Source organism: Pantherophis guttatus, chromosome 2 (genome assembly GCF_059756535.1).
Source record: "Pantherophis guttatus breed Tessera chromosome 2, ASM5975653v1, whole genome shotgun sequence".
Taxonomy (NCBI): Eukaryota; Metazoa; Chordata; class Lepidosauria; order Squamata; family Colubridae; genus Pantherophis; species Pantherophis guttatus.
In genome coordinates this window covers 234,862,075-234,874,448 of record NC_142064.1, presented here as the reverse complement: position 1 = coordinate 234,874,448, position 12,374 = coordinate 234,862,075, and the positions used below count along the sequence as shown (strand labels likewise).

Sequence of the window (12,374 nt, the reverse complement as noted above, 5' to 3'; positions counted from 1 at the left end):
AGAGAAATAAAGCTTAGATGGAGATAAAAGATATCCTTCAGTGTCAGGTTTTAAAAGCTAATTATTGCTGAACCAATTTTTCAACCAAAATTTTTTCCACAATTTTAAATCCCATCAATCCACTAAAAGATGTGTTTCATTTTCTAGCATTTTACAATAAGAATCCTAGCTGCTAAGAATATCATTTTATGTGCTTAGGAAAAATGGAAAATAGAAAACAAAGCAAAGCAAAAACAAAAGCAATTTTGCCACCAAAGGCGACATATCGGTAAAGTTCCTTATAACATTGCCCAACAAAACCTGGAAGAGCTACAATTAATGTAGTGTAATTTTGATGTAGCGTGAATCCATCTCTGAATTCATAGTTTGTTTGTTTGTATCCTAATCAATAGCATAAATCAGGGTTAAATACTGTTGCAAGTTGCAGGTGTCTTCCAAACTTCTGTTTCATGATCAGAGCTTCCTCTTATGATTATATCCCTGAAATTTGTTAATGAATTACTAAATATAGATGGAAATTGGGAAAGTAAAAAAAATGTATTAAATCTCAGAAAAGCTTTAGCATATCTTAAACTGTCAAAAGTTCCTACAGCATCCAGACCTTTCAGAGTCTGAAAGATCAGTAGTGTTCCCCTTCACCTCTTTTCTACTAAAATTCCATTTGCATTGTTTACGATTGTGAAAAAGTAGATTCTTTTTTAAAGGAATAAAATACAGCAGTGGCCAAAATTGTGGAAACCTTTTGGGGAAAGTGTATTTTTGAGGTTTGATGGCTAATAACACCACTTTTTTTTTTTTTTTTTGGAGTTTCAAGATAATCATATTCCACTGCTGGAATGGCCTGGGAATAGCCCAGACTTTAACCCAGTTGAAAATCTATGGAGCCGACTAAAGAAACTTGTTAGTCAGAAGCGATCCAGCAATGCAATCCAGTTAATAAAACCAATCATTCAATCTTGGTTTCACATTATAACAGCTGCAGAACTAAAAGATTTGGGTCACTCCATGAGAAGACATTGTAAGGCCATAATTCATGCTAAAGGTTACCCAACTAAGTATTAACTGATGTGATAATTTTTGTATATCTCATTTTTTTCTCTGGTGGTAATTTGTATATCTCATTTTTTCTACATGTTTCACTTTTCTTCTTTATACTGTAACTGCTATTCTAATAGCAAATCCTTCATAAAAGTTATTGCATTACATTCTTGATTAAATTATCTTTCCATTGATATATAATTTTATGGGACTTCTCCAAAAAAAGATGGTGTTATTAGCTAGTTTTAGAAAATACACTTTTCCCAAAAGGTTTCCACAATTTTAGCCACTACTGTATAGCTCAAAATCACAAAATTTGCCCTAGGATTAAGGCTACTTCTTTTTTTATCACTGCTGGTTGTCCTATTTGGACTCTTTCTTTGCTAATTTACACTTGCTTTTTCAGATATTCCCCCAGAAATATTAACTCCAGATGGTGAAGAATATGTGGCAGTGATGGGTTATTCAAGTCACTTGTTTTGTCAGTTTTTTGCAATACCCACACCAGATATTTCTTGGTAAGCTTTATTTCACTTCCTTGGTAAGCTCTTTTGTCATAAATTGTTGTTGATGTCTTATAATCCATTTATATTTGATTGTCAGGGGAAAAAAAGTATTTTTGCACCACAAAAGTGCACTTTAGAAAAAGCTGTACAATAACAACTGCTGATTATAGAATACTCATAAGCTACCTTTCTTTTAAATATTCCAAGCGTTAACATGACAGTGTTAATGATGCTATGCATTGTTAGTCATGAAATGATAAGTTCTCAATTTGCTCAGTGGGTTTCCTTTGTCAGTAATAAATTAGATGAATTCCAATGTAATTTTGAAAAGATACCATTGTACTCCAATCCTCCTTAAAGTGTCCTACAAATTTCCTCAGTTGGCAAAGAAACTTGTCTCGGATTTAGCTTTATCTGTTGGACAATATATCTAAAGTTAAACTAGATTGCCCTCTGCATATTGTCTCACTATTCTTTATCCATTTCTGTGATCAAGTAATTCTAAACACTCACGTTCTGCATCTTTTTTTGCCTTATAACAGTAGCCAGCATTTCTGAGCATTACATAGAAAGAACATTCCAGAAACTGTAAGCAAACAATTGTCAGTTACCAAATCTCTACAATCTGCAAGATATTTCCTTATTTTTCCCTTACACACACACACACACACACACACACACACACACACACACACTGCAGAAGCAACTTTACAAAATCAAATCAGTATTATCAATTGCAATTGATTTTATAGGAATTGTGGTTGCATACTGGTTAGAATGCAACATTACAGGCTAACACTGCCCACTGTCAGGAGTTTTATCCTGACCTGCTCAAGGTTGACTCAGCCTGACGAGATCAGGAAAATGAAGACCCAGATTGTTGGGAGCAATATTCTGACTCTGTAAACCATTCAGAGAGTTCTGTAAAGTACTGTGGAGCAGTATATACCAGTCTATTGCTATTATCCATCTTTTATCCAGTCTTAGTAAATTGTTTGACAGTATTGTGGGAATTAGTTGTTAAGCAGAGTGATGGCATTTGGGGAAAAATGTCTTCAAGAAAAACAACGAAAGTCCAGTTGCCTTTTGAAAAGGCACCTTTGGGACAATCATGATCTGGATAATTGAGTATCTCCATAGACAATGAGCTGAGAATGTACAGTATCACCTATACTTGAGGATATCTGCCTGATCTCCTAGTTGTTACAGAATGGACAAGTTGCAAGTCCTTTCTTTAAATGTTGTCATCTATCAGAACCTAGAAGGTGTGCCTTTTCCATAGCTTCCCTACCTCCTCTCTGAGATCCAGTAAGCCTCTATCCTCTGAGCCGTCAAAAAAGCTTTAAAGATCTGACTTTTCCCATAAGACATGGGCTAGTGAGAGGCTAGAGCCCAGCAAAGCTCTACAGTTGGTTTAGATATGTTGTATTTGAAACAGGGGTCACCAACCTTTCAGACTTCAGGGACCACTAAATTCATAATTTTAAATCCCATGGACTACTAATATGATCTGCCTAATGACCGGCTGGGTGGGCATGGCTAGGTTGTCATGTGACTGGGTGGGTGTGGCCAACTCAATGTCTCTCACATTGAGGGGCACCTCGCCAGCCTCTACTCACCTCTCACCTCCCAGCCACTCCTCGCCTCCCCGCCCAGACTTCTTAGGGCCCCAACAGGAAGCAGTTGTTGGAGCTAAGCAGTCACCACAAGAAAGAGTTGGCAGTTCAGTTCAAATTGGATCTGACCGAGAAGGAGGCTCAGTAGAAGCACCATACTGAGGACTACAAGCATAGGCTTTCCAAGCAGAAGGAAGACCTGTGGGAGTGCAAGGCCAGGTACAGGTGCCTGGAGGCTCAGCGGGCTGAGATGGTCAGCCAGTTCCAGGCCATGATGCAATCCCACTGGAATAAGGTTCTCCGGCTCTTCAGAACCAGTGGCACTTCCCTCCAGCCTTCACCAAAGCCCCACACCAGGAGGCCAAAGCAGATCCCAAGTTGGAATTTCTGTCCCCCTCCAATCCACACAAAAAGACCCCAAAAGGGGAGACTCTCTGCAGCAACACAAACATTCATTGTACGTATCTGTCCCAGGGACCATAGTTTGAGGGCCCCTGGTTTAGTGCAATATAAAAAATGCAAATAATTTTTCTGCGGACCACCAAAATTTGCTCACAGACCATCAGTTGGTGACCGCTGATTTTGAACACTGGGGAGGTTCTTGCTGATGTTTGTATTTTGTGTTTGTTTTTTTACTGTTTGATTTTATTGTTTGATATTACCCAGAGATGTGCCATGTAAGATTGATGACTACATAAATTCCCACCTTCCTTTTTTCAGTCCCACAAAAACTTGTGGAGGTCAAAGGGAAGGGACACATCCTCCATTCTACCAAAAACCAAATCCTTGTCTCCAGTCCAATCTTTGTTGCACAGCTTGTCATAAATTAAAACTAAAACTAAGTTAGTTTAGTTTACTTAAAACTAAAACTAAAATAATCTTTCTATAATGCTCAAGAAGAAGACTAAGAGAACAAGCCCTAGCTGCAATGGCTTAATGGAGGTTAAGACAAAGCAGAGCTATCACTGCAAACAGGATGGCGTTCTGAGCATAGACTGATCTGTGGGGTCTTTGGTGTTCTCTGAGCTCGGTGATTTTCTTGCAGACGTTGCATTGCCAAACTAGGCAATCATCATTTCACTGTTGATGTTACCTAGCTTGATAATGAAATGCCTGCCAAGTTTAGAGAATACCAAGGACTTCAACTTTGCTTTGATCAATATTCTCTTCTATCAGACTGATCTGTGGGTGCAGATCATGACTGTTGAGGTTTTGATTGGCATGATAATAGGCCTTAAAATGAGGGTGAGCTGAATGTACTTTGGATCTATCAGTTTTAAAGACTCTTCATTTTCTCAGAGTGTCAGGATTACCTCCAGTGGTGGGATTCAGCCGGTTTGGGTGAGCCGGTAGTTAAATTGATGGCTGTCCCACCCATTCCTGCCCCGCCCCTTCCAGGAATCCCCATGCGTCCCTTTTTGGCTCCCAGGTAAATGCAGGGAGTCCTCCTACGGTCAAAATGGGGCATGAGGGGAAGTGGTGCGCCCCCGTGGCCCGTTTTTGCTCCCAGGAGGCTTCAGGGAGACTTCCTAGGCTGTTTTTGCTTCCTAAGAGGCTTCAAGAAGGCTTCCTAGGCCTATTTTTGCTTCCTAAGAGGCTTCAGGGAGGCCTCCTATGCCCAAAACGGGGTACGGGGGTATGCAGCGCCCCCCCATGGCCCATTTTTGCTCCCATGGGGGTGCAGGAGGCCGAGTGCTGCCTGTCACACCCCCTGGCCATGCCCACCATGGCCACGCCCACCCAGTCATTAGGGCAGAGAACCGGATGTTAAATTATATGAATCCCACCACTGATTACCTCCTCTATTCAAGCTTGGTAAAAAAAAAGCATCCCTAATTTTATTTCACTCTGAGAGCAAAGGAGAGATAGCAATGAAAAATATAAAGAAAAGCCTCATATCTTCTACCTGGGTTTCCCTCCATCCCCCTTTAGAATGGCACAAAATTTAGACGTCTGAAGGAAAGTGTATTCTTAATTCTATGCAATATCCTTGTTTTGCTATTTTTTTCCTTCAGCTGTCAAATTAAAATGAGCTTGCCATTATTTTCCTCTAGCCACTAACAACAGGACTGAAAATAACTTTTCTATAAAACAGTTTGAAAAAGATACCACAGAACACTTTTGATCTTGGAAATCAGTCTTACTGCTTCTGGGTTAATGCTGTTAAATTATTTCTCAATCCTATGCCTGTTTTTTATAGGCTGTGTTTCCAACATGGCTTGTTCCAGGATTTTCTTTTTCTCCCTCAGATGAATTACTGTTAAAGGAAAGTTTAAAAATCAGGTTTATTAATAAGTAATAATTGCATGCTTCTGATTTCAAATTCCTTGCTAGGACTAAAGATGACAGCATGCAACTCCTTGAGGTAGATCAAAATGGAACCCTGGAGATTAGAGAAACACGGAAGGAAGATGCTGGATTTTATACCTGCCTGGTGAAAAATTCTGTTGGGAAGCGTGCCCTCACTGCTACTCTCACTGTCAGAGGTGATATAAATGGGAACATAAACAATAGTTAAAGATTCAGTTAATTTTACTGCATGCAATAAAATGCTTACATTTGGCTGTAAGGGCAGGAATAAGAATTGCTTTTTGCCATTTACACATCTGATGTAACAGATTAACAGAGTTGAAAAGGACCTTGTAGGTCATCTAGTCCAAACCCCGCCCAAGCAGGAGACCCTACACCAGTGATGGCTAACCTTTTTGCCGACAGATGCCAAAAGTGGGGGAAGCGTGTGCATGTGTGCCCACACTCATAATTCAATGTGCCCTGTCCCTCCGCACATGCGACCCCTCCGCACTCCCCCCACTTTTGGCAAGCGATGGCACAGCGGGCCTGGTAGACCCATTTTTCTCCCTCCAGAGGCTTCAGAAGCTTTCTTGGAGCCTGGGGAGGATGAAAACGGCCTTTCCCACCTCCCCAGAGGCCCTCCAGAAGCCAGAAATGGCCTTTTTCCCGACTTACAGTGCGACCGGAAGGCCCAAAAATCAGCGCTGGAGCTGAGCTAGGGCAATGCTCGCGTGCCCACAGATATGACTCCACATGACACCTCTGGAACATGTGCCATAGGTTCGCCATCACGGCCCTACACCATTTCTGACAAATGGCAGTCCAGACTCTTCTTGAAAGCTTTCAGTGATGAAGCTCCCACAACTTCTGAAGGCAAGCTGTTCCATTGGTTGATTGCTCTCACTGTCAGAAATTTTCTCCTTATTTCCAGGTTGAATCTCTCAGAGCTTGCTTGCTTTCTTGCAGACATTTCATTACCCAAACTAGGTAACATCATCAGTGCTAGTGCCACTGATGATGTTACCTAGTTTGGTAATGAAACATCTGCAAGAAAACAAGCAAGGTCAGAGAGCACTAAGGACCTCTAATTTCAACCCTGAGCGACAAATATTCTTATTTATTGATTTACACAAATGTCTCAAATGAGTAAGATGGCCAGGAATCATAACTGTAAGGAGCCCCTTAGGTACCCTGGTAAAAAGTAGAGGGGAGAAAGAGGGTGATAATGATGAAGATGATTAATTTTTTGTGCATACCTTACCATGTGGAAGTGTCAATGTATAGTAAAAAGTATTTTGAAATGTGTGTACTGTTCTCCAATAATTTTTTGTTAAATGCACAATTTGTATTTAACAACATATATTTTAAAAATGGGTATGTACATTTCTCTCACATGAAAAAACAGGAATACTAGTTCATTATATTATATAAATTCCAATAAATATTCCTTATCTATAGGAAAAAAATAAGACAAAACGTGTAAATCAATTTTCAAAAGAACCTGCTATATTTTGCCATTGAAATGTAATTTTACAACAAAATGATATATGGTCATGCATTTTTTTTTCTCAATTCCTTAGACGCTACCAAAATTTCAATTATACCTAAGAATCCACAAGTTTTGAAATCACATTCAGTTTTATTGAAATGTCATTCTGAATGTGACCCACATTTGAAACACCAGTTTAAAATTTCTTGGAAAAAGGATGGAGAGGAACTGGAGATGAATGACACTGAGGATGGAAGGTAACAACATAATGCTTTGTCTTTATTCTTTCCTTTTAATCAATTTGCATTTCACAGAAATAATATTGTATCTTATGGGCAGTGCCCAATAGTGAGTCACTTTCATTTTTAGAAAGATACATAATTAAAAGCAAATACGTTTATGTCTTATTTGCTGAGAGTATCTCTAATGGAAGGATGGTGTTCATTTGGCTTCTTTAGAAAATATCAAATACATATGAAGTTCGTAGATGTTGGTGTAAAAATGATATGAGAGGTATAACATTGTAAAGTATTATACAAACAATAAAGCATGTATTTCAAAACCAAAAGAGCTTTAATTTATTTCAGGTCTAACAGAGAACTTAGTAAGAATAAGAAACACTCAATTTTTAATGAGAAAAAATAAAATATTTTCCCCTTCAGCATGATTAGAAATAGTGATAATAATGGAAGACCTTGAATATACCAGTAATTTCTCCCAACCACTCCCTTCTTGGTAATACTTTAAAGCACGGGTCCCTAAACTTGGCAGCTTTAAGACTTGTGGACTTCAACTCCCAGAACTCTCCAGCCAGCTATGAATTCTGGGAGTTGAAGTCCACAAGTCTTAAAGCGGCCAAGTTTGAAGACCTCTGCTTTAAAGTAAGTTTAGTTCTGGAATAGAATAGGAAATTCCTTTTTGATCCTAGAAGGACCTCTAGTGGCCAAATGTTAGAATTCATATATCAAAGTGGGAATTTGGGAAAATGCTATTTTCAGGATCTTGGATCTGGTTGGTCTTTTTAAACCATGATAATTATTTTCAGTTTCTATAAATGGAGTGTTATTTATTTATCTTATCGTTTTAAAGCTTCCTATCTTTCTCATTGTGGGATTCTGGATGGGGTGCAGATAAAATATTAAAACATTAAAACAGTATATAAAGTTTGAAACTTAAAAAGGCAACAATGAATACTTCACACAGTTTGAGTCACTCTGATACAAAAAGATGTTGAGACTCTGGAAAAGTGCAGAGAAAAGCAACAAAGATGATTAGGGACTGGAGGCTAAAAAAAAACAAGTTGGAGAAATAAATGTCTATGGAGATTCTCAGTCATCCAGGTCATGCTTTTTCAAGAGGCAACTGGATTTTCTTGTTTTTTTTTTTTTTTGAAGGATTTCGCTTCTCATCCAAGAAGCTTCTTCAGCTTCAGAGCTGAAGAAGCTTCTTGGATGAGGAGTGAAATGTCTTCAAAGAAAAACCAGAAACTCCTGTTGCCTCTTGAAAAAGCCCATTTGGGACTAATTGGAAGAACTGAATATGTCTAAGGGGTTGCCATAAAGCACCTGAAAATTGGACAAGAAACAATGGATGGAAACTACAATAGTGGCCAAAAGTGTGGAAACCTTTTGAGAAAAGTGTATTTTCTAAAGCTAGCTAATAACACCACTTTTTTTGTGTGTAGTACCATAAAATTATATATCAATGGAAAGATAATTTAATCAAGAATGTAATGCAATCATTTTTATGAAGGATTTGCTATTAGAATAGCAGTTACAGTATAAAGAAGAAAAGTGAAACACGTAGAAAAAAACGAGATACACCATGTCATTTAATAGTTGGATAACCTTTAGCATGAATTATGGCCTTACAATGTCTTCCCATGGAATGAATCAAGTCTTTTAGTTCTGCAGCTGTTATAAATGAAACCAAGATTTAATGATTGGTTCTATTAACTGGGTTTTATTCCTGGGTCGCTTCTGACTAACAAGTTTCTTTAGTTGGTTCCATAGATTTTCAACTGGGTTAAGGTCTGGGCTATTCCCAGGCCATTCCAGCAGTGGAATATGATTATCTTGAAACTCCAAAAAAAAAAAAAAAAAAAAAAAAGTGGTGTTATTAGGCATCAAACCTCAAAAATACACTTTCCCCAAAAGGTTTCCACAATTTTGGCCACTACTGTAATCAAGGGGAGAACCAACCTAAAAATAAGAACAGAGAACAAAGAACAACTTGCCTCCAAAAATTGTGTGTGTTCCATCACAGAAGATGTTTAAGAAGAGATTGGACAGCAATTTGTCTAGAATGATATAGTGTCTCTTGCTTGAGCATGGGGTTGGACTAGAAGACCTCCAATGTCCCTTTTAACTCTACTATTCTGTTTTTCTGTTAATTAAAAATCAATGCGAAAACCAATTAAAAGGCAGGGAGTTGACTTTCAAATTGAAATTCAAATCTTTATTGTCAGTGCACAACATACGTGCAATGAGATTGGTTGAACTCCCTCAACCAATCTCATAGCAGCGTGCTAACCAGCCCCATGGTGCTTGCTCTGGTGTAAGCCACAGGCAAGGATCAAACCTGATAGATCCATGTTTTTACACATTCTAGTTTTACATAACAGTGTATTATTTCTATATTAACATAAATTGACAAATTCCACTTTGCAAAGCTTTTCAATTCTCTTGGTAAGTAACAATGGTAATATCTCTCTATGTTTCTTCCTCCTTTCCATCATCCACTCCTCTCCCCTCTGCATATACATTGGATTTATATATAATATGCAAATTGGATGAAAGATGAACTGATTCTTGAAAGACTACTTCACAAGCAAAAACCTGCATATCTAAATCTTTCAAAAAAGCGCAAAATGCGTAGTTCTGGTATATAGATGTACAATTTGTATTTTCCCTGACAGAATTATGATTAAAAAGGATACATTGGTTATACAAAATGTGGGCCCAGAAGATGAGGGGGTGTACACATGTGAAGGAACTTCATTGCTTGATAGCGCCACGGATGATTCCCGCCTAATTGTCCTGGGTAAGTGAATTTTGTTCTTCTGTTCACAAACTAATTAATATTGCCAGTTTAAATCCCTTTGGATTTTTGGGGGAGCCTATTCTTAGTGCATCTTTGCAAATTAATGGATTCAATTCCCAATTCTGGGCCCAATAACAATATTTGTTTGATTCATTAGAGTGAAATTCCCTAAATTCTCACATAAACTTCAGATTTTTCCAAACCCCCTTTTTTGACTGGATGTAAAAATAATGAAGGTGTCAAGGTTACATGCATTACATAAATAGAGATATTAAAACACTTTCATTTTTGAATTTACTGTAATTCTTTAGCCAGTTCCTAGATGTAATTATATTTCTTTAGTCATGTAATTCAAGGCAGTGCACATAATGTCTCCATCTGTCAGCTCACCAGGGTAAACCAGACAGGAGACATGACTAAATGAGCTAAATCTAATTTATTGTGAGGCTACATTAACAGAATCTTGAAAATCTGAAAGTACGACTTCCCCCACCACTTTTTATTGCTTTATTCCCAGGACGGGTGCTTTCTAAGTTTCTTTCTCTGATAGTTAAGCCATTGGGAGTTCCTGCCTCCCTTGAAGCATCTCTTCCCCTTGTTCCACAAGGGACAATTCCAACATGCCATTACACTATCCAAGGCATTTACCAGACCCAGACTGTCTTAGCTTCAGCAAATTGAATCTTCACAATAGAGGCATGACATAATGTTTTCAATTGAATTGAGATTTTAAGGAGGTGATTGAGCATGAAGAAAATATTGCAGACAATTATAATTATAATTATAATAGTTAATAATTGCAAATGCAGCATGGAAAAAAAGTCAAACATCCCTTGCAAATATTTGACAGGAGATAAACAGTGTATAAATTGATTAAACACAATGTTAAATGAAATGTATGCCACTAAGTTCAAAGCTGACCTCCAGGGAGAAGCAAGATAGAAAAAAAATAATAGCTTAATTAAATATATTAAACAAAGCTGTTTGGCTATAATTCCAGTAGCTCCATTTAATATTACAATGACGCAGTATACTGAACTTAAATTATTTTACCTTGAACGTGGAAATCCTGGCTTTTCCAGTTGTTAAAGCATTGTTCTCTATTAAGTTTGAACACATTTTCAGATATTTTTGATAAAGAGCCTCATGTAATTTTGATTCATTTGTAGCTGGGTGAAATTAGTCTTTTCCTTTTACCTCCCTTGAAGTGCATTAAATTAATATTTAGCTGCCAATTCCATCACAGGACTGAATATGCTGTATCTATTCTTTTAGCTTTAGCAGAAAACCATGTCTTACCGGTTTTTTAGAAAAGATTTTGAATGTCTATTTTTAACAGTTTTTAATAATTAGGTATTTATGTAGCATTCTTCTCTACAACTATTTCATTTCTTTCCTATTACTAGGACAGTTGCTTAATAAGAATCCCATTGTAGCTGAGGCAAGAAATAAAATTTGACCTTTGTTGGGAACATTTCTAACTATTACAGCAGAAATATATATATATATTCTCTATTGGAGCAGAAAGAAATATGTCATACATAAAAAGAAATACCTTCAAATTACCACTAGAATAGAAATATTTTTTTGCTTGAAGTCAGTATTGAGCCTGAAAAAAGATTCCCTCACCTTAAAACTAGAAATGTATTTGAAATTATCTCATTCTATGGCTCCCCAGTGCTCTAAATAGTCCGACAATCCTCAGAAGTGAATTTTCAGAACTGATGCCTACTGTGTACTGTTTTTGTTGCTATTTTGTTCTACGGTTCACATTTGCAGCTTTCTAGATAAATTTGCCTGTTTCTACAATATCTGCCAATCTTTAAAGCATTGCAGGGGTAGATACAATTATGTTCCTTTGATGTAAGGATAAAGAACATCAGACAGAGCTTTCTGAGGGTGAGCTTTCTTCCCTCTACGCTATTAGGAAACATAAAAAGCTATGCGTACAACCAGTAATATCAGAAATGGCTCCATGGTTTGTGCTATATTTTCTTATGGAAGACACATGCACGTTGGAAGAGGAAGCAAGACAGATAATCAGCCAGTCTGACCAAGTGACTCTGTCACCTGCAAACATTGGGAATTGTGCTCTTCTGCCACTGAAGAACACCAAATTGAAGATGGGCTGCCTAGTGCTTTTTTATTCTGATGGTTTCAGAGGTGGGTTGCCCCCTTTGGACCGGTTCTATAGAACCGGTAGTAAAACCGGCGGGAGGCTCCGCTCACCAATCCTGACTTCATCAGAATGCTTCTGCGCATGTGCAGAAGAGTGCGCACGCGGCCCCGTTGCAAACCGGGTAGTAAAGGTAGGTAGAACCCACCCCTGGATGGTTTGTGTGGTTTCTTCTGAAAAAAGATGTACCAACTGTTTTAAAGCACAGCTTCTTC

General features: G+C 38.0%; 1 protein-coding gene across 13 annotated transcripts in view; it reads left to right on the top strand.

The window, feature by feature from the left end:
• CHL1 (cell adhesion molecule L1 like) overlaps nucleotides 1–12,374 on the top strand; it is a 207,024-nt gene that overhangs the window by 165,069 nt on the left and 29,581 nt on the right. For all 13 annotated transcript variants that reach the window (XM_087887919.1, XM_087887924.1, XM_034440548.3 and 10 more), the window contains 4 exons: nucleotides 1,445–1,556; nucleotides 5,495–5,646; nucleotides 7,033–7,198; nucleotides 9,859–9,983. In XM_087887919.1, coding sequence (XP_087744045.1) covers nucleotides 1,445–1,556; nucleotides 5,495–5,646; nucleotides 7,033–7,198; nucleotides 9,859–9,983 — 555 coding nt within the window. The remainder of the gene's footprint in view (nucleotides 1–1,444; nucleotides 1,557–5,494; nucleotides 5,647–7,032; nucleotides 7,199–9,858; nucleotides 9,984–12,374) is intronic.